The 26,886-nt window shown below is 42.4% G+C and overlaps 1 protein-coding gene across 4 annotated transcripts in view; it reads right to left on the bottom strand.

Annotated features, from left to right (window-relative positions):
* Positions 1 to 3,589: 3,589 nt before the first annotated feature.
* The window catches only part of LOC129862294 (casein kinase I-like), an 85,336-nt gene continuing 62,039 nt past the window's right edge, over positions 3,590 to 26,886 (bottom strand). The window contains exons 7-14 of one of the 4 annotated variants that reach the window (XM_055933788.1): positions 21,880 to 21,965; positions 21,436 to 21,520; positions 17,794 to 17,942; positions 17,387 to 17,494; positions 13,965 to 14,078; positions 12,089 to 12,195; positions 9,526 to 9,549; positions 3,590 to 8,899 (exon numbers count right to left, since the gene is read on the bottom strand). In XM_055933788.1, the coding sequence (XP_055789763.1) occupies positions 8,845 to 8,899; positions 9,526 to 9,549; positions 12,089 to 12,195; positions 13,965 to 14,078; positions 17,387 to 17,494; positions 17,794 to 17,942; positions 21,436 to 21,520; positions 21,880 to 21,965 (728 nt within the window). In that variant the 3' untranslated portion in view covers positions 3,590 to 8,844. The remainder of the gene's footprint in view (positions 8,900 to 9,525; positions 9,550 to 12,088; positions 12,196 to 13,964; positions 14,079 to 17,386; positions 17,495 to 17,793; positions 17,943 to 21,435; positions 21,521 to 21,879; positions 21,966 to 26,886) is intronic. The other 3 variants (XM_055933790.1, XM_055933789.1, XM_055933791.1) reach the window with 3 other exon arrangements.

The raw sequence follows: 26,886 nt of genomic DNA, 5'->3' as shown, positions 1-26,886 counted from the left end.
TTTGCTTTGTCATTATTGGGTATTGTGTGTAGATTGATGAGGGAAAAAATGATAATACATTTTAGAATAAGGCTGTAACGTAACAATGTGGAAAAAGTGAAGGGTTTCTGAATACTTTCCGAAGCATAACATGAGAATCCAATTCCATCTGTCTGATTCATATGTAATCATTCTGCCAATGCTTTGCTTTTCATTCAGGTGATCATGACATGTCATCATTATAAGTTAACACTTTGTTCTAGTGTATATTAGTGAAATACAGTATATGCAGTATTCCCATGTTCATATTTTCAGTCATATTTTTACACCTCCAGTTCATTAACATGTTTTGGGAAATATGCTTAAAGGGTTACACATTTTACACAATGCATATCAATTCTAAGTTTATTGGTGGCATAGTTACAGTTTAGCAGATGTTATTGAACCCCACAGTGGAGGTGTCATTAATACCCATAAAACCTAGCGGTCAATCAGGGAAATGGTTCCAATCTTTTTTATACCATTCATATTTCCCATAGGGGATTTTAGAAACACTTCAAATAAGGGCTGTGTTGCATGTAGGCTTACCCTGGTGTGACGTTTTGATAACAATGTAAATCTCTCTCGGACATGGTGACTCAATGTATTCGGCTCTATTTATTCTCACATTCAAAAAAGCTAATTGGCATCAAAATAGACATCATGCAAGACTACAAATACCTGCTAGCTCCTGCACATCATCTCTAGCTGAAACCTTTGCGAACATATATTGTCAATTTAAAACTTGCACAAGACAGTTCACAGAATTGTTAATTTAAAGAAATTTTGACAATTTATTCATGACTACATTTAGCTAACATTTGATAGTTAATCCAGAGATTCTTACCTTTGCCTCGATTTGGCAGTCTCATCCAGATCAGTTTCTGCAGTTCTTTATAATAGCCACATTAGCAGCGAATTAGCATTTCATTTTTTGCAGATAATACAGGCAAATATATTGATAAGTCACTTTCTCCTAGAGAAATTTACACGGTTATCAAATGTCACGCCTGTGTAAGCCTACGCCAAACACAGCCCTTATTTGAAGTGTTTCTAAAAATGAATGGTGGAAAAACAATTGGAAGCGTTTCCCTATTTGACTGCTAGGTTTTATGGGTATTATGACTCCTACTGTGGTACTCTATAGCGGGTGCAGCGAAATGCTTATGTTATTGGCTCCTCACAGGATCTGTAGTTACGCCTCTAGCACTGAGATGCAGTGACTTAGGCCACTGAGGCACTCGGGAGCCCAATGTACACCAGATACATTTACACAAGATATACTAACAATGTTATGTACAGCAGTAGATATAGAGTGAGCTATGCCAAGAATCTAGTATATAAATAAATGTGGGGTGTATAAACTGTAAATAAAGTATTCAGTGGCGATTTTAGGATGTAACAACACTAAACAATGCATTAATTGCACTATATGAGTGACATGGTGCCCACAAACTGTTCGGGCCTTCATAAAGCTGTCCCAACAGCAGTCCTAGCATCTGACCACTGCTACAACTGGCTATCAGCGGAGCCTTGTCTGGCAGCGAAACAGTTAATTCATTTTCATTTACTGCCTTTAAAAAAAACATAGCTGATATGGCTGACTTGCTTGAACAAATGTGGATTCTAATGACAATTGAGATGTACAAAGTATGGCATAAGGGGACGACAAGTGGATAAGAGGCAATCCGTAATTTCGATTAAGACATTGAGCGAGCTAGGACAGACGTAACGTTAGTCAATAACTATTTCTTTAGCACTTTTGAAATGTACAGCAACAGAATTCAGAACATGGGACGTTCTTACTGTGTTCTCCCTGTACACCAAGTCAGAACCGTAGGATAAATAAAGGGGGCATATAAGCAGACAATGAAAGCTCTTACAATATTCAATGATTACATTTCTCTAAAACAGGTTATAGACCACATGTGCACCACCAAGTTAGAACACTAGGCGAAATTAAGTGGGGTAAATAGACCAAATTATTAGGGTGAGGCATATAGGCTACTAACATCTTACTACACAACATACACTTAGTATTACTTTCTTAGCTACAGTATACATATCTCCCTGGCATATTACATCATTTATGCAGCAGCATGCAAGACATTTTTGGACTCAGCGCTGTTGTGCTGTGCTCACTTGAACAGGAAGGTGGTGTGGCGGTCCTTCGTGGGCAAATACTGTCATCAAAGTCTGTCATTCTCTGGATTTATGGTACTTTCAAGACAAACAAGGTCGAATCATGACGTCGGTGATCTTCAGGTCAGAGCTCTAGAAAAAAGCCAGAGTTCCCGACTTGTATTCCGAGTTGGATGACAGTTCAAAACGTTTTTCCCCGAGTTCCAAATTGTCTTAACTCGGCAGAAGTCATGCTGGATTGACAGCATGGCCAATGTATTCAACCTTTTCTGTCCCATGGTGTTGCGTGTGAATGTTTGTTTATCATTTTAAGCTCGGAAAAGAGACCCTTTCAGACATGTTTTAAATTCTTAAACCCAGACTTGGCCCACAAATCCTCTCCACCAAATAGCAGGCAGGGGAAGCAAAATAGTGATTGCTTTGCCAGTAGATTGTCGATGTGATTCACGATGACTGCTTGTCTAGCTATAAAGTGATTTTATCTGTGGCTAATGACCTTGACCCTTATTGGACAGGCACTTCTAATGTAAATCTATGGCAGCACCCAAGGGGCTTGAAGTTTCAAGCTCTCCCTGCAGATTCTGCAATGACCTAGTGTCCCCATGAGGGATAGAACACTGAGCCAATCACGGCACAACTAGAGAAGATTACCAATGTCTACGCTCTGTATTTTCCACTGGCTGCCCCTCCACCACCGAAAGCACTGAGCTAGACTGAAACACCTGCCTTTAGAAAGCAAGAGACTGTATGTGACTTCATTCACTCAATACAATTGTCTTTACTTTGTTTCCCAACTGATACGTGACACATTCATTCCAAAATAACATGCAAAACAGGCAACACTGTCAGTGTGGTGAGACCATTTCAGGTCCTTAGTGACGTGCAGGCCAAGGAAGTTGAAGCTTTTGACCCTATCCACTGCGGCTCCGTCAATGAGGATGGTGCTCCCTGTTGTCCATGATCAGCTCCATTGTTTTGTTGAGGGATAGGTTATTTTCCTGGCACCACTCCGCAAAGGCTCTAACCTCCTCCTTGTAGGCCATCTCGTCATTGTTTGTAATCAGGCCTACCACTGTCATGTTGTCAGCCAACTTGATAATTGAGTTCGAGTCATGCGTGGCCACGCAGTCATGGGTAAACAGGGAGTGTAGGAGGGGGCTGAGCACACACCCCTGGGGGGCACCCGTGTGGAGAATCAGTGTGGCGGAAGCGTTATTGCCTAACCTCACCATCTGAGGGCGGCCCGTCAGGAAATTTGTTTTTATTAAGAATCCCAATTAGCACTCTTCCTGGGGTCCAGCAACATTAAGGCAGCTATATACACAAATAAATATAAAATTTCATAACACATTGTCATCAAATGAAACTAAAGTGTATTCAAGAATCCGAATAGACTTCAAAAACTTTGAAGGAAACACAGGGCCAAGAGTAAAGGTTAAGAGAGATTTATTTTACATAAAAAAGGGTGCAAACTTGATTTCCCCTTTAAGTTAGGAGGGAATAAAAAGTAAGATTTTGGAAAGGTCCCAAGACACATTTCACTTGAGGCTTCTGGGGGCGAAGGGGGTAGGCATTAAGACAGAAAGAGTCTAGACCTCGTTTCTTTCTGTAAAAAAAAAATTATTTCAAAAACCTGAAAAAAAAGGGGTTCTTCACGATTGGAGCCCTTAACCAGGTTAAAGCATTCAAATACATTTTGAAGTAACATTCATGATTCAACACAGTAATATTCATAATACAATTGTAATACTTGACTCATATTCATAGCTTTGAAACTATTACCAGAACAGGAGACAGCTTTGAAGAGGGAGAAAAGAAAAACGGATCAAGAAAATAGACTCCCATTTGAACATAATCAACTTTACATAATTTACAATTGAAAATAATCAGTACAATATTGCAGTCTTGTCTCTAACCACTGGAGGTCTACAGTTTAAACAACTCTGAACGTAATGTCGGAAAAAGTCTACCTCACTTGAGCAGTCTTTGCAGCTCGTGCCCTACACATTTGTGGACAAATGCAAGCAACCATCGATAAATGGTCTCTCCAACACTGAGGAAGTGGAGAGATTGTCTGGAATGACAGTGAGAATGAAAAAGGAACCAGCAACGATGAAAATGGTCATTAAGGCCCTGATGGACCCGTTTCATTCAAGCAAGATAGTATTCTTTAAATACACAAAAGCATACCAGTACAATAATAATTGTGCTTAAAGCCAATGAGAAAACCGCAGGTTGAATTAATCTACCCCTAGATGCAGAAGACATGACGAGGATACAACTGGTCAAAGCCATCTGACTCAGTGTCGTCTTCTAGTTGCTGATGGAGAGGGTACCAAGTCATGCCCCCCCGTAGCATCTAGATCATTTATAAGTGACTGTACATATGTACATGTTGCACAAACTGTGGCAAAACATTTCAAGTATGTATTAAAGTAAGTGGTTCCATTAATATTAAGGAAGTACAATGACAAGAAAACAAGGATGCCAAAACAATAACTTTGGTTGTTGGGATCAAGCAAGAAAAGCAGGTCAAGAATACTTATTGAAAAAAATGATGTGTAATCATAAGCAATACTACTATAGTAGAAGCCTCATGAATTCTTAGTCACGTAAATGATCTAAAGCAAAATAAGACCTTTTGCGTATTTTTGACATTACATAACCATACCAATTCTGAGATGGTATGGTTGTTACACAAGCACGGCCTGGGAAGACAGCAGGTAAGCAATAACATGGCAAAAAACAAAACAATATTTCTGAATGGTTTCTCCAAAAGCACTTGCAATGATACAGCTAACCCACCAAACGCAAGTGTCAAAATGTCACCATCTTAAGAGCAGAGAATAGGGCTCATGTCTACAACATGTTAACATTTCAGCACCCATGGCACCAGAGGAAGGTTAGAGGTCATGAAGCTGGCACTGGGGAGCAAAGACTGAGATGAAAGAACAAAAAGTGTGTGCGTGTGTGTGCTAGAGACAGTAATGGCTTTTCTCTGAGGTATACATATTCATAGTCAGCGCATCCTGATACAGTGAGTGACATCTCAAACAAACCCTGCCATCGGAGGAGGTTGCGTTAACATGTTATGGAGGAAAAGGAATGTGCAGCGTCAAAATTACCCCCAGTGGGATCAGAAGGCTGCATGGGCAAATATATACTGCCATCAGGGGGCGTGTGGGACTCCGGTGAATAAGCTAGTAAAAGTCCTCTGGTCTTCACTAGTTACCCTAGCCACGAAGTCATAAACACTCCCTACTTCTACGATTTATGTTCTTAAAAATGTAATTTTAAACCTACCTCTAACCACACTGCTAATATTATGCATAACACTAACCTTAAATTAAGACCAAAAAGTGTCATACATTTTTACGATATAGCCAATTTTGACAATATGGCTGTGGTAACTAGTGGAAAATATATCCTCTGTTCTCTCAAGAAACACTGGGGTCAGCACCTCCATGCTGCACCAGTGTCATAGAAAGTCAAAAGGCCTGGGATAAATACAGTCCTTTCTCTCTTCCTTCAAGTAATCACTGATTGGACATGACTAGACAGGTGAAATCCATACGGGAAAAGCCATTTCTTTCAACTGTCACGTTATATATCACTAATTACTTCAAGGAAGGGAGGAAGCCACCAAAAACAACAAGGTGAAGGAGAGAGAAAGGGAGAGATCAAGAGAAGGAGAGCGACACCACATGACACAACAGCCTAAGCCTTTTACCCACTTCACAATTATCCTGGTGTGGTCAGCAGCGATGTCTGAAAGTCTGAATGATAGGTGGGTGAATCAACTGACCATCCATGAATTAAGGTCACTCACAAGCACATTATTTAGTCAGACAATGGCATTTGAGTAAATCCTGACATTCCACTACTTGACCAAGACTCATCCCACATCTTTCAATTCAAGTACGTTTGAAATAATTTAAACTGCAGAGATACTTACTCAAGACATACACTTTCAAAGAAGAATACAACATTTGCACACAGCACCAAAAAAACTGCTTTGTTACTCAAAAATATACATAGCTTCTGTTTGTCCATCCCTATAAAAGACAGCTAGAGAACTGACTCCAAAGATAAAAACGTATCATAGGAACGTATCACACAAGCCCGTGTGTCTGTCTGTGTACAAGGGAGTTATTCAATAGAAGCATAAGGAAATTGACAATTCTTCCAGCTTGACTCAAAGCCACAGAGTTCTTTCCACCATTTCCATAATACACAAGTGAAACAGTGGATAGTATCTAGATGGTAGAGAGCGAGGCTGGCATTCTAACTGCAGTCAACAGTAGGTACAAAATAAGTAGTGCACTCAATCGCTGTTTAAATACTTCCCCCCATGAAAAAGCAAGATCATTCAATGATTAAAAAAATACAAATTACAGGACATCATACATTTTCAGTTCACATTGACAACACAAAACAAAATAAATTGAAAACAGACAAGATAACTCAGGAGTAAACAATGAGGTTTACCAAGAGGGTAGAATATTATTGTAAAATGTAGCATTTTACAACCTCAAATGTTTTGACTGCAGAGAAACACAAATAAGCATATCTGAAGAATAATAAAAGGCCCTTCACTTCCTTTCACTCTGATGACCTTAGAGGAAAGAAATTGAGGTTCCTCTATTTGAAACCTTCAAATTCTGCTTTCTCAACCTTGTCTGCGCTAAAATTGATTTAAAGTGAGAGACCACAGTGTCACCTCCTAAAACGCAACCATTTCCACAGGCTAAATAATTTTGACTTCTAAGGGGCATTGAGGCAGCTGTATAGTCTCCCTCTCTACAGGTTCCATTTCTTAAGTCCAGGTCTTGAGCGTCCACACCGTAGCTCCATTTTTTGTTCTAGCCCAGCAAACACACCTGATTCAAAAATAATACTAAACTAATCATTAAACCTGTAATTAGGTGATTCAGGTGTTCAGGCTGGGCTAGAACAAAAATATGTAACACCATAAGATACCCCAGGAATCCAGTTGAGCAACACTGCTCTATAGGAACCAGACTTGTCAACATGTCTTCTTATTGGCTGGTGTGTTGTTGCAGTGAACAGATGCCTATCCTGATAGGCTCTGAAGAGATGTGGTCTGATTAAGGCATTACATGGTAAGGCCAGCAGGAGGAGCAGTAGCATCTAAATCAATAGGAGAGCCAAGTCTGTTCTCCTTGTCCCAGATTCATTACAAAACAGACAGACTGGAGGTAGAAGCCTCCCTAAAGTGTACATCTGGTGTCAGTTCACTCTAGCCCAATCCTAGCTTTAAACATTGAGAGGTCAAAAAAAAAAATCTACAACTGACCTTAGATCAGCATTTGGAAGCAACTTTTCCTAAATCCACACAGAAACAAAGTTAGGTGTTTGTGGATAACAGGGACCAGTTTACAGGTACCGGCAATGTTACCAAAAGCAATGCGAAATGCAACTCATAACAGATCTATTGGTGATACCCCCCCCCAACATTTTTTACAATTGGCCAACATTTTTATTTTTTTACAATTGGCCAGCATTTTTATTTTATTTTTTACAATTAGCCAATTATTTTTTTTTTTTTTACAATTAGCCAACTTTTTTTTTTACAATTGGCCTGAAATTGAAAAGCTGAAAAGGAGTGGGTGGGTAATAATGACCAGTGCATCAAACATGGATCTAGAATACAAATCATTTTCAGTTAAATCTAAATCTGGTAACATAATAGGTCCTCTGTTCACACACATTCCTTTGGTCACTCGCTGCGGTCTAACATTTTTCTTGCATATCATTGAAATTAGCACAATTGGTTTTAACACATATGGAGGCAGCAGGCAAATTTAGTGATTGTTTAGAGGTGAATTGGTACTCATCAGGTTTTTTTCTGGCAAGGATCCATTAGAAAAGTGCTTCTTTTGCTTTGACTACTTATGCCAATCCCAAATCAACCTGCAGACCCTTCTTGATAGATTTGAAAGAATCTGTGGCATCTTTGCCGATCTACAAGGGACCATGGAGGTGTCTAGGGTTGGAGCAAGGTTACTTCAGGACTAGGAAGCATCATCTATAATGCCTTCTTCAAAAGACAGTCAAACAGGGTTGAGTGGGAGGAGCTTCGTGGCATATGAACCAATTAGCCATTAGGGCACATTCAAACAAACATCCACACCTACGTATGTACAGACATGAATTTGTATGAACAAAAAGCAAAAGGGACAGCTTAAGACCGGCTTTTACTGTGGATGTGAGTGGGTTTGGTGAGAGAGAAAGAGGAGACACAAGAAAGAAAGAGAAAGGTGATAGAGGTCTATAGACTGCTAGACTGGTCTCCTCACACCTGAAAAGAGAAATGGAGAGGGGAAGACTTGACTTTTGATCTCCGCTTGAGCAAAAGAAAGAAAAAAAACTGGGGCAGATGAAGAGATGTCCTCAAGCATCCTCCAGTATCCAGAGGAAAGGTCAAAAGTCAAATTTAGTCATTCATCCATTCAGCCACCGAGAAAGAAAAGAAAAGAAAGGACTTTGTGGCCAAGGTCTTCATGTGTATAGTAGTTCCATTCAGTAGGTCCAGGTCAGTAAGAATCCCATTTTTTCTCTTGTAATAACAAGTCTCTCTCACAACTCCCTCCCAGAAATGTCCCTTCATTAGTTTCTTTAAAACCAAACTCGCTCAGCGACACCGGACAGGGTAGCAGGAGATCATTTCTGCCGTGGAGAGTTCTTCTTCCGTTTTCGCTTGAAGAAGCAACAACACCTGAAGAGAAAGGATTAAGAGACAGAAGAGGAAAGTTACTTGACAATCTATATCTCTCAATATTATGCTGAAATCACTCCAAACTTACTCAACTTCAAATATGTAATTAATGTGAACATTTAACAGTTATAAAAATGGAGTGCGAGAGTGTGACGTGAGAACAGAGCGAGCTTGTGATGGGGAGGGAATAAACCCAGACTGTATGCTACCCAGCTGGCACAAAATGTTTCCGTAATGTTCTACAATTAGATCGAACAAGGTTGCAGGCAGGTAACTGTATAACCAACGTTGCAGTTCTTTGTGAACCCCATACGAATGCCATCACAAATCTGTTCTTGACGGAGAGAAGCACTGTGTGGCTTTGGCCTTAGTCTTTCCAGTTGAGCTACATAATCATACTTTAGCTCCTCTTAGTAGTGTGAAAAGGATATTATTCACTCCATGTGAGAAACCTCAAATCCAATATGAAAGCAACATTGTTATTTGTTTAATGGAATGTCAAGGGTGAAGCCAATAAATCAACACAGTGCTGGATATGTTGTCTGGTGCTAGCCTGGCGGTATTCGTTTAGTGCTAGTCTGGTCCACTCCCTTTGAATGGCTGATGTGTATGGGAGTGGGACTCACCACAGGTTGAGCATTTTCACGCAGCTACAGAGAGAGTGTGAGGGAAAAAGACAGATTAATACTGTACAGAGATCGAGACAACGATGCAAGATAGTCCTTGTGCAAGGTAGAACTCCATGCATGCACACACACGTAAGATTGTGTCTGGGCAGAGTGGGGGAAAGGACAATCATCGCAGTTCATGCAAGGGAAACTAAACCAAAGACAGGTGAAAATATACCAGGGGAATTTTGTTCTTTTTTTTTTTTAGCTAGAAAGTGTATTTTCAGACTAAAATAATTCAGATAATCAGACATTTTAAGAATGTTTGAAACTAACTGAACCAAAAGATTATCAGTTTACCACCCGGTCCCGACAGGTTCCTGCCACAAGAGACAACTTGTTTGGACATGATTTTATCCCAGCTCAGGCAGTTTGATTTCTTGTATCTAATACACTTTCACGGTACTTCAAACTGGTTGGAATTGGACAGCTAGTCAGTCTCATGGACTGAGCAAGAGTCATAGTAAAGAAATTACCCAAAATACCACTAATAAGTCGTCTTCCAATACATTTCTTCAACATCTTCAGTGACATTTTTAACCTCTCTCTGACCCAGTCTGTAATACCTACATGTTTCAAGCAGACCACTATAGTCCCTATGCCCAAGAACGCCAAGGTAACCTGTCTAAATGACTATTGACCCGTAGCACTCATCTGTAGCCGCGAAATGCTTTGAAAGCCTGGACATATCTTCATCTGCAACTGGATCCTGGACTGCCTGACGGGACGCACCTAGGTGGTGAGGGTAGGCAACACCACATCGATCACATTGACCCTCAACACACTAACCACACCCTCAGAGTTGTGTGGTTAGTTCCCTCCTGTACTCCCTGTTCACCCACGACTGTGTGGCCACGCACGACTCCATTACCATCACTAAGTATGCCGACGGTGGTAGGCCTGATCACCTATGACCACGAGACAGCCTATAGGGATGTCAGAGACCTGGCAGTGTGGTGCCAGGACAACCTCTTCCTCAACGTCAGCAAGACAAAGGAGCTGATCATGGATTACAGGAAATGGAGGGCCGAGCATGCCCCCATTCACATCGACAGGGCTTAAGTGAAGAGAGTCGAGAGCTTCAAGTTCCTCAGTTTCCACATCTCTAAGGATCAATTTTGGTCCAAACACACAAACGCAGTCGTGAAGAGTACACAATAATGCCTCTTCCCCCACAGGAGGCTGAAAAGATTTGGCATGGGCCCTCAGATCCTCAACAATGTCTACAGCTTCACCATTGAGCGCATCTTGACTGGCTGCATCCCCACTTGGTATGTCAACTACTTGGCATCCGACCGCAAGGCGCTGCGCAGAGGGGTAGTGCGTACGGCCCAGTACATCACTTGGGCAGAGCTCCCTGCTATCCAGGACCTCTACAACAGGCGGTGACAGAGGAAGGCCCTAAAAATTGTACCGCACGGTAAGCGGTAACAAAGCACCGAAGTCTGGAACCAACAGGACCCTGAATAGCTTTTACCCCCAAGCCATAAGACAGCTAAATAGTTAGTTAAATAGTTAACCAAATAGCTAAATGGACTATCAGCATTGCACTAACTTTTTTTACTCATGACATATGCTACTGCTACGTCCAAACGGCCTCAAGGGCAGACCACGTGTACGGCGTTGTGTGGGTGAGCAGTTTGCTGATGTCAACGTTGTGAACAGAGGGACTCAGTGGCAGTGGGGTTATGGTATGGGCAGGCATAAGCTATGGACAACAAACAAATTTGCATTTTATCGATGGCAATTTGAATGGACAGAGAAACCGTGACGAGATCCTGAGGCTCGTTGTCGTCCCATTCATCCACCTCCATCACCTCATGTTTCAGCATGATAATGCACGGCCCCATGTCGCAAGGATCTGTACACAATTACTGGAAACTGAAAATGTCTGTGTTCTTTCATGGCCTGCATACTCACCAGACATGTCACCCATTGAGCATGTTTCTGCCAATATGTTTCCTGCCAATATCCAGCAACTTCGCACAGTCATTGAAGAAGAGTGGGACAACATTCCACAGGCCACAATCAACAGCCTGATCAACTCTATGCGAAAGAGATATGTCGTGCTGCATGAGGCAAATGGTGGTCATACCAGATAGTGACTACTTTCCTGATCCACGCACCTACTTATTAAAAATATATATTTTTAAAGGTATCTGTGACCAACAGATGCATATCTGTATTCCCATTCATGTGAAATCCATAGATCAGGGCCGAAAACATTTATTTCAATTTACTGTTTTCCTTATATGAATTGTGTCTCAGTAAAATATTTTCGTTCAGCATATTATTCAGTGTTTTACTTTTCTATTATTTCTCTTTTCTTTCTCTCTGCATTGTTGGGAACGGACCGAAAGTAAGCATTTCACTGTTAGTCCGCACTTGTTTAAGAAGCATGTGACAAATAAAATGTTATTACAACTAAAAAACGAAGTGCTATCGAAAGGGACAGATGACCAAGCAAAAATGGGGAGAGAGCAAGCTAGCTACGACAGAAGAAAAAGCGGCAGAAACGTACTTGGCCTCATCCACCACCTCCACTTCGGCCTGCGCTGCGATAGGTGCGTTGGAATGGGCCGTCATTGGGTCATCGGCGTTCAGTTCCCCATTGGTGGAGCTGACCACCTGAGGCACATGGGAAAAAAGTAATATCAGTCATGCAAAAATAAAGATAATTCTGCTAGGATGACTAAATGCCAACCTTGACATTGCGTCGTAAGATTAACAAAACACGGTCATGATCATACTATAGCCCAAAGTGTCATGATAACATCTTGTGACAACCAACTTAACACTGTCACGAGTCACATAAAACTGTTACTCATGTATGCATGTTGGCTAGGTCTACTGCTAGCTAACTCAATTTTGTATTAGTTTATTAAAAAAATTATGTTTTTCCCCCACTCCAAATACAAACATAAATATGCAAACAACTTACAGAAAGAAACTACATCTCCTCTGCCCAGACCCGTACGCTCACACCTCCATCCTTAGTGCCTGCATTATTGTTTGTCACATGGCCTTAAATTGTACCGATTTGTTTTTCCTTGATCGCAGATGCCATTTCAATAATCAATCATTCGATTTTCCCATTGTGTTAATTGATTCCCACGTTGTCATACGTTTTTTCCAGATGAGTGATGAGAATCGTCCAGTCAATTGAGTATCACTATACCCTCATATGCCATGTCTTTTAATATGCAGACAGACTGATTAAAATTAAGTTTACATTGTAATACTTCTGACAGCCAACTTTCTAGCTCCACCCATACATTTTGGACTTTATAGCATTCCCAGAAAACATGGATTATTGAATCATTGTTAGTTTTACACTTCAGACATGACTCTGCCGTTGTGCTGTAGAATGTGATTTTTTTCACTTGTATGATAAATTCTATACATTAGTTTATACTGCATTGACATACATTTTCATTAACTGTAATTTCATTAGTTATGCGCCAACTTCCCCCCCCCCCCATCTTGTGCCAATATTAGTTATTTTAAGTCTTGGTTTCTGACTCAAATAAGATTCCCTCAAGGTTGCTCTGATGTTCAAAATATTGTGTGATATGTAACTTAAGTTGAATGTATTTCAAATTGGTCAGTCCAAAATGACTTTTAATTCTGTCATGGAAATGAATGTATTTCCTGTTACTAAGTCATTTACGGTTTCTATGTCTTTAGTTTATCCATGTGGACCAATTTATCGGTGAATTCTTAAAAACTATTCTAGCCAACTATCTTAACTACAACTAATAGTTTCAAGTAAGCGTAATGCCAGTTGTCATAAGCTGTTATGACATCTGTAATGAATGCTTACGGCATCTTTCCCGTTCAGTCAAACATGACAGTAATACGTAGGCCCTCATGACAGAAATATAAACTAAAGTGAAGTTACTGAATTCCCTCCATACAACTTAGCCACTTCCAGACATCCATGTATGGTGTCATTCATGTGGCTCATTAGCCTTTAACTCGACTCCCGGTCTCCCTTAATGGGAAAGGATCTTGCTCGAGTGTGAGTGAACATGTGTCTGGTGGGCCTTGTGAACCGGTCTCTCCCCATCTGCCTCCTTCTCAGACTAAATGTCTGCATGCTGCTATGAAAAAGCTGGTCCCTCCCTGTCGAACAACCTTTGCTGTTGATCATCATAACAGCATGTGGAACACCTTCGCATACACAGTACAACATCTATCTTAAGAGCAAAGAGCGGGTGAAAGCAATGTGGCGAGGGCCCCACCTATGAAGAGTTTCTGCCATATTGCTTTCATCTTTTACGTCCCTTCGGATCTGTGGGCTAGAGGGCTATCAAGGACATAGGCAACGAAGCAGGTTTTTTGGTTGGGAAGCCAGCCACTAAGTAATAGTCGGTATCTCAGTGGTTGGTGAATACCTGCACAGAGCCCCCATGCCTGTCTGCGGCCAGGTGGGAGCTGCTCAGGTAGGAGGAGTTTGTCTGCCGGTGGGGCTGTGCATCCCATGCCCCTCTGCGGTCTGATGCTGCCGTCTGGTTGGTTGGGGAGGCGGATGGGCAGAGCAAGATGTGGGTGGGCGGTGCAAGTGAGTGAGAGCAGCAGGTGCCAACAGGCCATGCAACGCAGGAAAACAAAGAAAAACAGAGGTGAGACTTGTGGTGAAGCTGGGAATAAGTGTAAGTAGTTGAAAACAACCATGTCAAAACAAAAAAAGTATGGCAAAATCAATAGCTTTAAAATTAGAAATTTAAAGGTAGACTCAGCAAAATGACATTGCCACGAGCAGCATCGCCGATATCGAGATGAGCGATATGCAACACTTCACTCTCATACAGTATCTGCGCATGTGCAAGGGTTCGCTTCACGCGGTGACCGCGTGGTAGCCACGGGACCAAAACAGCGGAGAAGTAGAGCCTCACGTTTCAACACTAAGTTGTTGCGGAAATTGACCCACAATCTACTTCATATGACTGAGTCTACTTTAATTTGATTTGTGATTTTAAAGCAAAACGTTTTTAGACAGTTATAAGAAACCCTGTATGTATGTTTGACATCTTTTTCAGTATTACCATATTTTAAAGGCCTGGTGGCTTTCCTAAGAGACTTGCATTGTTTCTTTGTCATGGCTGCATTGATTGAGTGGTCTGGGCCAGCAGGCACTGCTTTATCTCCCCCATGTATCTCGTTCATCACTGTTCCCCTGGACAGGACAGGTTGTACGTGACAGGACAGGTTGTACGTGACAGGACAGGTTGCACGTGACAGGACATTGAGGGATTAGCTACTAATAAAGTTTTTGCAGGGGTCTTACGCAGTCTGGGAGCTTTCAACTGGTAATTACTGCGAGTTCATTTCAGACTGGTTGTCATGTCCTGTATTGCGTGTCTGATGTCCTGGCTCAATAAAACGACTCGTGCTTGGAGAGACTGATGGGGTGATATGCGTCGACCTACTTAAAACCAAGGATGTTTCCTTTATCTCCCCCTCTCATTTCTCTCCTTTTTTCTACCTCTAGTTCTCTTCTTTAAGACCACTCTGCCTTATTCACCTTCCATTGCTTTCCTCTTTCTCCCTCTACCTAAATCCCCCCTCCATCTCAATTTCTTCCTCTTCCCTCTCTCTCTCCATCTTGCTCTTACAATCCCTTTTTTGGCACATACTGGAGCAACAATGGAGACACAGGTGGGTTGTTGTTCAGTGCTGAAGCAATGATTAGAGATAAGTCTGGGACTCCTGGGCGCAGCGCCACACACACACTCACGTAAAACTACTCTAGCTGCAGCCAATCAAATTTGAGACAAGCTTCACTGCCTGTTGGGAGCAATAGCTGGAGGACTTCCAGCTGTGAAATTCCTTTTGCTTCTCTCCATGCCTCTTTCCGGTTCAACACAGCCAGGCAGAGGCGGAGATGGACGAGGTATTTTGGTGCCAACAGCAACTCACCTAAAAGATCAGCTGAGACTACATGTTAGGTTCTAATTTCGACCTGAAAGCTCCTTTTGCTTCGGTCTTTTCCAAGTTCGGAGATGCTGAGAAATATAATTTTCTACTAGAACGGTTAGAAAATCAAGCCATATTGTGCTGCCATCCTGTTAGGAGGTAACAGATTATTTTATTACAATGGTTAAAATGTATTTTCATGGTGTTATTCGCCCCCTAGTGGAGCTTTCTGGTACTTAGAAAGACTACGCAAAAAGGAAATAGAGAATTCGTTCTGCACGCATAGAAGCAGCTAAAAACAACGCTACGGTGCAGGTCTTTCAGTGTAGTTATTTCTTGTCACGCTTCAGCCTTGGAAAATACTGTATAATGTTTGTAAGTTCGATTCAAGCATTTAGCTAGTGATGATAATCTTGTTATTGATAGTTGCTTACATATCAATGTTGGTTGGTTGTATTTACTCACACAAATTGCAATGCCTTTCATGTATGCCGTTAGCTGTATTACTTTGCTCGTGCGTCATGCGAACGAATTGTAAAATATACAATACTGTAGTTTTGTTACTGTTTCTAGTGTATTATGCTTTGTTATTCTACATAGCTGGTTGTACATTATTAGAGTAATGAAAGGAGTAAGCCAATTACCATATGAGTAACATTTAGCTATATGGTTTGGCATCATGCCAGATGCATGGTACCGTAGCACGTGCTTTGTATTTATGCAACTTCAAATATATAATGTACAGCTACAGTATGTCCGTGTGAATTGAATACTAAAGTATATTATTTTCTGTATTTTGCAGTTTCATAACATAAACGTTTTCAATATTGTAATGACCTGACTAGATCATAAAAGAACGACTGTCCAGACAGAGGATTGAGTTTACGAATGGACGGTTTATTAAACCAACTTTACACAGGCTACTGTTTGGCCGTAGCCCACGCCAAATAAATTAAAGATAACCCACAAGCCAATCGTGACCTTCTCTTGTGAAGCCCAGACGTAAGAGAGAGAACAAAGGCAAAACCTGGTCTTAACTTCCAATGCTCCATCCCCCTGCCCAACCCCCCTCCACGCCACTCCGCCAACCGCCAGGATGCCCGGCATCAGAACATTCCAGGCATTCCCGTGATTGGCAGATAGCAGGTTGACTGACATGTCGGACCCCGCGAACACAACCACCTACTAGCCTAACACATAACACACAGCTGTCTGTGCGGGTCGCTACAATATATTAATTCAAGAAAAGTCACGCCTTGGGAGTTTTATTGAAGACTTAGTTGTTAGCTATCTGTCTAGTTTTGCATGGGAACGCAAGTCAAGGGCAGAATACATATTACACCAAACCAACCGAAAAAAGATTTGAGAGGAAAGGTCGAAGTGTGGAGCATAAGCAAAGCCACCCAGTTTGAAAAAAACTATATGGACTACTACTCTTTCGCCTTAAAATTGTACGAATTTAAATGGTGTTGGATTTACTGTAGTGTAAACTGTAAAGCTGGTTGAGAGCTAAGGTGATATGATTATGGGTTTGGGATTGTCTAAATATAAGCCATGCAACTCCATAGCATTGAAACTAATTCTACAGTAGGTCACTTATACAAATATAAGGTGTTCAAGCAAGCAATACTTATTCATTGTCCTTGTTGCTGGCAAGGTGGGGACCAACACCATTTCAATCTCCTTCAATTTAGGAATTGGCTCTCCTATTGAGAAATTCCATGTCCAAATCAACTGACAGGAATGGAAATAGTATTGACTAGAACCATGCACATATTCTTCATGAGGATTTGTATATTCATGAATTTGTTGATTCCAGTAGATTTTCTGGAAATTATTGGCTTTTTCAGATGAACAGGCAGAGCTGAAGTGAACTGCTGAGTGAGACTATTGTGTTTACCTGGTTCCGTAGGGGTTGTTGCTGAGAGGGCCTGTCTCTGTTAGTGTTGCTTTCTCTCGTGATGGCAGACGCACCCGAGTCCACGTTGACAGCCCCCACTGGAGTAGGCTGAGAGAAAGAGTGAAAGCGAGAGAAAGAGAGAGACTGACAGATAAACAAAAAGGCTCAAGGAAATATACATTTTTAATTCTTTCACTTGTGTTAAATTTATTTTCTACTTTTGATTTCCCAACTTTCCAGCTAGGAACGGTACACAAAGTTATTATACAAAAACATACAGGACTGAACAGTTAGCAAGCTGCTGCTAATCAGCACATTTACTCTTCTAGTCTTTCAACAGCTGCTATATGACTATTGTATGTGACACTACACTTATGCTATTTAGCACGTGAACGCTAGCTACTCACAATCGGTCTGCCATCCCAGTCGTAGGTGTAGTCAAAGGTGTATCCTTTGCGCTCAAGCAGCTTGGTGAACAGAGTCCTCAAATACTCGTAGTCGGGCTTCTCAAAGAAGTCCAACCGCCTCACGTAGCTCAGGTAGGTGGCCATCTCTTCTACAATGGGGCAACACAGTCAACATGGTTCAGGCAAAACAAGAGGTCCATCTAGTCATACCTGACAATTGAGTGCACTAAGGCCGCATTTTCCCCTCTACTGATGGTTTGTCACAAAAACTGCTGCTTTATTTGTAAACAGCTTGTGCACGTTATATAAGGAAGTCTCGAGGTTTTGCTCGCCTGAGGTAAAGTATCTCATGATAAACTGTAGACCACACTATCTACCTAGAGTTTTCATCTGTATTTTTCGTAGCTGTCTACATACCACCACAGACCGATGCTGGCACTAAAACTGCACTCAATGAGCTGTATTCCGCCATAAGCAAACAGGAAAATGCTCATCAAGAGGCGGCGCTCCTAGTGGCCAGGGACTTTAATTCAGGGAAACTTAACTCAGTTTTACCTAATTTCTATCAGCACGTTAAATGTGCAACCAGAGAGGAAAAAAACGTTACTCCTTACTTAAAACCTTAACCTTACTCCACATACAGAGACGCGTACAAAGCTCTCCCTCGCCCTCCATTTGGCAAATCTGACCATAATTCTATCCTCCTGATTCCTGCTTACAAGTAAAAATTAAAGCAGGAAGCACCAGTAACTCGGTCTATAAAAAAAGTGGTCAGATGAAGCAGATGCTAAACTACAGGACTGTTTTCTATCACAGACTGGAACATGTTCCGGGATTCTTCCGATGGCATTGAGGAATACACCACATCAGTCACTGGCTTTATCAATAAGTGCATTGAGGATGTCGTCCCCACAGTGACTGTACGTACATAACCCAACCAGAAGCCATGGATTACAGGCAACATTCGGACTGAGCTAAAGGGTAGAGCTGCCGCTTTCAAGGAGTGGGACTCTAACCCGGAAGCTTATAAGAAATCCCGCTACGCCCTCCGACAAACCATCAAACAGGCAAAGGGTCAATACAGGACTAAGATCGAATCGTACTACATCGAACCGACGCACGTCGGATGTGGCAGGGCTTGCAAACTATTACAGACTACAAAAGGGAAGCACAGCCAAGAGCTGACCAGTGACACAAGCTAAACAACTTCTATGCTTGCTTCAAGGCAAGTAACACTGAAACATGCATGAGAGCATCAGCTGTTCCGGACGACTGAATGATCACGCTTTCTGCAGCCGATGTGAGTAAGACTTTTAAACAGGTCAACATTCACAAGGCCGCAGGGCCAGATGGATTACCAGGACATGTACTCCCAACATGCAAGTGTCTTCACTGACATTTTCAACCTCTCCCTGTCTGAGTCTGTAATACCAACATGTTCCAAGCATACCACCATAGTCCCTGTGCCCAAGAGCACTAAGGTAGCGTTCCTAAATGACTACCAACTTGTAGCACTCACGCCTGTAACCATGAAATGCTTTGAAAGGCTGGTCATGGCTCACATCAACACCATTATCCCAGAAACACTAGACCCACAATTTGCATACCGCCCCAACAGATCCACAGATGATGCAAGCTCTATTGCACTCCACACTGTCCTTTCACACCTGGACAAAAGGAACACCTATGCGAGAATGCTATTCATTGACTACAGCTCAGTGTTCAACACCATAGTGCCCTCATAGCTCATCACTAAGCTAAGGACCCTGGGACTAAACACCTGCCTCTGCAACTGGATCCTGGACTTCCCGACTAGCTGCCCCCAGGTGGTATGGGTAGGTAACAACACATCTGTCACGCTGATCCTCAACTCGGGGACCCCTCAGGGGTGCATGCTCAGTCCCCTCCTGTACTCCCTGTTCACACATTACTCCACGGCCAGGGACAACTCCAACACCAGCATTAACTTTGCCGATGACACAGCAATGGTAGGCCTGATCACCGACGAGACCGCCTATAGGGAGGTGGTCAGAGACCTGACCGTGTGGTGCAAGGACAACAACCTCTCCCTCAACGTGACCAAGACAAAGGAGATGATTGTGGACTACAGGAAAAGGAGGACTGAGCACGCCCCCATTCTCATCGGCGGGGCTGTAGTGGAGCAGGTTGAGAGCTTCAAGTTCCTTGGCATTCATGTCACCAACAAACTAACATGATCCAAGCACACCAAGACAGTCGTGAAGAGGGCACGACAAAACCTATTCCCCCTCAGGAGACTGAAAAGATTTGGCATGGGTCCTCAGATCCTCAAAAGGTTCTACAGCTGCACCAATCGAGCGCATCCTAACGGGTTGCATCACTGCCTGGTAAGGCAACTGCTCGGCCTCCGACCGCAAGGCACTACAGAGGGCAGTGCGTACAGCCCAGTACATCACCGGGGCCAAGCCATAAAAATAGTCCAAGACTCCAGCGACCCGATTCAGACTGTTCTCTCTGCTACCGCACGGCAAGCGGTACCGGAGCGCCAAGTCTAGGTCCCAGAAGCTTCTAAACAGCCTCTACCCTCAAGCCATAAGACTGCTGAACAATTAAACAAATTGCTACCTAGACTATTTGCATTGCTGTTACTCTCGGTTTATTATCTATGCATAGTCATTTTAATGACTACCTTCATGTACATATTACTTTTACACCGGTGCCCCTGCACATTGACTCTGTACCGTTACCCCTTGTATATAGCCCCGCTATTGTTATTTACTGCTGCTCTTTAATTATTTGTTATTCTTATCTATTCATTTTTTGTTGTTATTTTCTTAAAACTGCATTGTTAGTTAAGGGCTTGTAAGTAAGCATTTCACTGTAAGGTCTACACAAATCAAATTTGATTTAAATAGCAAATGTGCCCACTCTGGTTTTGGCACATGCTCTTTAGCCAATAGCTTGCAGATACAGTGCAGGTAGGCTACCTATATTATGAGATTATTATGGATAAGAGCGATATTATTTGTATCTGTCAAACGGCAGCCAAGCATCAATCATGTGACCAGAACAAGACCCTCGCTATTTATTGGAAAATGAGCATCAAGCTCATCCCCTTTCACATTCACACTCTGTGAAGTTCTCATAACGTATTTAATCTGTAGCCTAATAAACTGCATGCTTTCCCGAGTCGTGTATGGTGTGGGAGGACCACACAACATATTGCGTGACTACTTCGATATGATGGTTATTATATCAATATTTGCAAATGTTTCGTATAATGAATTTTTACCGACCCAAAAAGATACCACCATGTCAAACGAACAAATTGTCTGTCGGCATTTCTAAAATTGAACCGTCAGTTCCTGTTTCCATCAGCCCAGTTGTGACATTTTTCATGCGACAGCTAAATTCATCCGCATGAAAAGGTTGGATGGAAACGTGGTGTCTTGCAAATACATGCTCTTTCATTCACTCTCCAATGCGCCTGTCCTTCAAGAAGCATCTTCTGCTCACTTAAGCACATTTCTAAGTCCAGCTCGCTCTTGATTATTCTATTGCGATTATTAACTGCCATAACATGCAGTGCAAAGTGTGTGTTCTAGGAAATGTAACCATTTCAAAGGCATGCACTAGTGTCAGGGTGGAAGATTGGCACTATACCTGGAAAGCTTTCACAGAGGACCTCGATGGGAGTGTTGCGCTTGGTGTCGCCAATCTTCTGGTATCGCTCTTTCAGGGTGTCAGCCTGTAGGTAGAAGGCACAAATTGAGTCCAAACACACCTTTTCCATATTTTCTCCCTCCCTTCACCCCAATGTTACATTTCGCTTTCCCTCCTCCTAGCCAGTCTTTCAATCACCCACTTTATCACTCCTGTGCTTCCTTCAGGTGAACATTACTTCTCTCTCTCCCTACTTGAATCACAACTAGTAGCGCATCACACTCTAACATCTGGGTAAAGTTCATTATAAGGGCACATCATAGAAAAATGCTTCGCAAACAAAAAACATAAACAAGCATTTCTTATTGGACGAGCTCAGATAGTACCCCCCCATTTTGTGCCTACTGAACATGACCCAGCTGACATCATGCCTAGCTCCCCTACCTTGAGTCCTTGCCACGGCAGACTCCCTCGTAGGAAATACATGAACATGTGGCCCAGGGCTTCCAGGTCATCCCGTCGACTTTGCTCTGAAACAAAAAGGGAGGGGTGTCCGTTTTCAGCTGTGACCAATATATAACCTATCTACCATACTCCTGTGTTGGAGGTCTCGCTCCACACACATCTCCTCACATCAAAAGATTATTTGTACCATTTTCTACATTGAAGAATAAAATTGAAGACATCAAAACTATGAAAAAACACACATGGACTCAATTAGCATATTTTAGAATCTTCAAAGTAGCTACCCTTTGCCTTGATGACAGCTTTGCACACACTTGGCATTCTCTCAACCATCTTCACCTGGAATGCTTTTCCTACAGTCTTGAAGGATTTCCCACATATGCTGAGCACTTGTTGGCTGCTTTTCCTTCACCAACTCATCCCAAACCATCTCAATTGGGTTGAGGTAGGGTGATTGTGGAGGCCAGGTCATCTGATGCAGCACTCCATCTTGGTCAAATAGCCCTTCCACAGCCTGGAGGTGTGATAGGCAATTGTCCCGTTCAAAAACAAATTATAGTCCCACTAAGCACAAACCAGAAGGGATGGCGCAGAAGGGATCTCAAATTTGGACTCATCAGCCCAAAGGACAAATTTCCACCAATCTACTGTCCATTGCTTGTGTTCCTTGGCCCAAGCAAGTCTTCTTATTGGTGTCCTTTAGTAGTGGTTTCTTTGCAGCAATTCGAACATGAAGGCCTGATTCCCACAGTCCCCTCTGAACAGTTGATGTTGAGATGTGTCTGTTACTTGAACTCTGAGAAGCATTTATTTGGGCTGCCATTTCTGAGGCTGGTAACTGTATTGAACTTATCCTCTGCAGCAGATGTAACGCTGCATCTTCCTTTCCTGTGGCGGTCCTCATGAGCCAGTTTCATCATGGAGCTTGACGGTTTTTGCAACTGCAGGAAGAATCTTTCAAAGTTCTTGCAATTTTCCAGATGACTGACCTTCATGTCTTAAAAGTAATGATGGACTGTCATTATTCTTGGCTTATTTGAGCTGTTCATGCCATAATATGGACTTTTTATTTTACTAAATAGGGCTATCTTCTGCATATCACCCCTACCTTGTCACAGCACAAGTGGCTCAAACGCATTAAGAAAATCAATTCCTCAAAATGTACTTTTAACAAGGCACACCAGTTAATTGAAATGCATTCCACTTCATGAAGCTGGATGAGAGAAGGCCAAGTGTGCAAAACTGTCATCAAGGCAAAGGGTGCCTACTTTGAAGAATCTCAAATATAAAATACACACTTTTTTGGTTACTACATGATTTCATAGTTTGTGTCTTTATGTCTGAGTAGGTGTGCCCAAACTTTTGACTGGTACTGTATATCTATCTAAACTCAGCAAAAAAAGAAACGTCCTCTGACAGTCAACTGCGTTTATTTTCAACAAACTTAACATGTGTAAATATTTGTATGAACATAACAAGATTCAACAACTGAGACACACTGAACAAGTTCCACAGACATGTGACTAACAGAAATGTAATAATGTGTTCTTGAACAAAGGGGGGGGGGGGGGGGGGGTCAAAAATGAAAAGTAAGTCACTATCTGGTGTGGCCACCAGCTGCATTAAGTACTGCAGTGCATTTACTCCTCATAGACTGCACCAGATTTGCCCGTTCTTGCTGCGAGATGATACCCCACTCTTCCACCAAGGCACCTGCAAGTTCCCAGACATTTCTGGGGGGGTAATGGCCCTAGCCCTCACCCGCCGATCCAACAGGTTCCAGACGTGCTCAAAGGGATTGAGATCCGGGCTCTTCGCTGGCCATGGCAGAACACTGACATTCCTGTCTTGTAGGAAATCACACACAGAACAAGCAGTATGGCATTGTCATGCTGGAGGGTCATGTCAGGATGAGCCTGCAGGAAGGGTACCACATGAGGGAGGACGATGTCTTCCCTTTAACGCATAGCGTTGAGATTGCCTGCAATGACAACAAGCTCAGTCCGATGATGCTGTGACACACCGCCCCAGGCCATGACGGACCCTCCATCTCCAAATCGATGCCGCTCCAGAGTACAGGCCTCGGTGTAACGCTCATTCCCTCGACAATAAACGCGAATCCGACCATCACCCCTGGTGAGAAAAAACCGCGACTCGTCAGTGAAGAGCACTTTTTGCCAGTGCCATCTGGTCCAGCGAGTGGGTTTGTGCACATAGGCGACATTGTTGCCTGTGACGTCTGGTGAGGACCTGCCTTACAACAGTCCTACAAGCCCTCAGTCCAGCCTCTCAGCCTATTGCGTACAGTCTGAGCACTGATGGAGGGATTGTGCGTTCCTTATGCAACTCGGGCAGTTGTTACCATCCTGTACCTGTCCCGCAGGTGTGATGTTCAGATGTACCGATCCTGTGCAGGTGTTACACGTGGTCTACCACTGCGAGGACGATCAGCTGTCCGTTCGGTCTCCCTGTAGCGCTGTCTTAGGCGTCTCACAGTACGGACATTGCATGCCTAAGGCACGTTCATGCAGATGAGCAGGGCATATTTCTTTTGGTGTTTATCAGTCAGTAGAAAGGCCTCTTTAGTGTCCTAAGTTTTCATAACTGTGACCATAATTGCCTACTGTCTGTAAGCTTTGTGTCTTAATGACCGTTCCACAGGTGCATGTTCATGGTTCATTGAACAAGCATGGAAAACAGTGTTTAAACCCTTTACAATGAAGATCTGGGCATAGGTCGAGGCATAGATCTGGGGAAGGTTACCAAAAAATGTCATTTGTATTTTTATGAATTATCTTCAAAAGACAGGGTCCTGAAAAAGGGAAGTTTCTTTTTTGTGTTTTGAGTTTATATACACAGTGCCTTCGGAAAGTACTCAGACCCCTTGACCTTTTTCACATTGTTACGTTACAACCTTGTTCTAAAATCTATTAAATTAAAAAAATCCTCAATCTACACACAATACCCCATAATGACAAAATGAAAACAGTTTTTTAGAAATGTTTCCAAATGTATTAAAGATAAAAAACAAATACCTTATTTACATAAGTATTCAGACGCTTTGCTATGAGACTCAAAATTGAGCTCAGGTGCATCCTGTTTCCATTGATCATCCTTGAGATGTTTCTACAACTTGATTGGAGTCCACCTGTGGTAAATTCAATTGATTGGACATGATTTGGAAAGGCACACATCTGTCTATTAAAGGTCCCACAGTTGACAGTGCTTGTCAGAGTAACAACCAAGCCATGAGGTCGAAGGAATTGCCCGTAGAGCTCCGAGACAGGATCGTGTCGAGGCATAGATCTGGGGAAGGTTACCAAAAAATGTTTGCAGCATTGAAGGTCCCCAAGAACACAATAGCCTCCATCATTCTTAAACGGAATAAGTTGGGTAAATAATTGGGTACCAAATGAACCAATCAAAGGAGAGATCTTAGGAAAGAGTTTGAGCGGGATAAATAGAGAAAAGAAACCTGGTCAGTTGTGTTACTCATCCAGGTGAATTCAAAGCACAACATCCCGAGAGGAAAGGAGATCTCAGAGGACATCTGGACGAGGATAGTGAGAGCACATCAGTCTGGGGATGGCCATAAAATAATCTCAAAAAGTTTTGAGCTCTATCAGTCCACTGTGAGGCAAATAATTGACGAATGGAGAAGATTTAACATGACAGCAACTCGGCCTAGAAGTGGACGCCATTTCAAAATATCCGAGCGGTCATCAAGGCAAAGGGTGGCTACTTTAAAGAATCTCAAAAATAACATATTTTGATTTGTTGAACAATTTTTTGGTTACTACATGATTCCATAGCTGTAATTTCTTAGTTTTGATGTATTCAATATTTTTATGCATTTTTTTTTCTTTTCGTCTCACATCAATCTACAGACAATACCCCATAATGACAAAGCAAAAACAGTTTGTGTGCAAATATATATATATATATATTTATTTTTATTTTACTTGAAATATTCAGACCCTTTACTGAGTACTTTGTTGAAGCACCTTTGGCAGCGATTACAGCCTTGAGTCTTCTTGGGTATGACTAAGGTTGCAAAATTCCAGGAACTTTCAATAAATTCTCTGGTTTTCCAAAAATTCTGGTTGGAGGATTTCAGATTTCCTGCTCACTCCTTCCTGATACCGGGAAACCGCCTACCAGGATTTCAGGAAAACAATGTAATTTATTGAAAGTTCCTAGAATATTGCAACCCTATGTATGACACTACTAGCTTGGCAAACCTGTATTTGGGGAGTTTCTCCCATTCTTCTCTGCAGATCCTCTTAAGCTCTGTCAGGTTGTATGGGGAACGTCGCTGCACAGCTATTTTCAGGTCTCTCCAGAGATGTTTAATCAGGAAGCCACTCCTGTGTTGTCTCAGCTGTGTGCTTAGGGTCATTGTCCTGTTGGAAGGTGAAACTTCATCCCAGTCTGAAGTCCTGAGCGCTCTGGAGCAGGTTTTCATCAAGGATCTCTGCACTTTGCTCGGTTCATCTTTCCCTCGATCCTGACTAGCCTCCCAGTCCCTGCCGCTGAAACACATCCCCACAGCATGATGCTGTCACCACCATGATTCACCATATGGATGGTGCCAGGTTTCCTCCAGACGTGACGCTTGGCACTCAGGCCAGAGATCAATCTTGCTTTCATCAGACCAGAGAAACTTGTTTCTAATGGTCTGAGAGTCCTTCAGGTAACTTTTGACAAAGTCCAAGCGGGCCGTCATGTGCCTTTTACTGAGGAGTGGCTTCCGATCTACCAAAAAGGCCTGATTGGTGGAGTGCTGCAGAGATCGTTGCCCTTCTGGAAGGTTCCCCCATCTCCACAGAGGAACTCTGTAGCTCTGTCAGTGACCAGTGTGTTCTTGGTCACCTCTCTGACCAAGGCCCTTCTCCCCTGATTTCTCAGGTTTGGCCAGCTCAAGGAAGAGTCTTGGTGGTTCCAAACTTCTTCCATTTAAGAATGCTCGAGGCCACTTTGTTCTTG

The sequence above is a fragment of the Salvelinus fontinalis genome, chromosome 9, assembly GCF_029448725.1.
Source record: "Salvelinus fontinalis isolate EN_2023a chromosome 9, ASM2944872v1, whole genome shotgun sequence".
NCBI classification, from domain to species: Eukaryota; Metazoa; Chordata; class Actinopteri; order Salmoniformes; family Salmonidae; genus Salvelinus; species Salvelinus fontinalis.
The sequence above is the reverse complement of the archived record's forward strand: the minus strand, read 5'-3'. Positions and strand labels throughout refer to the sequence as shown.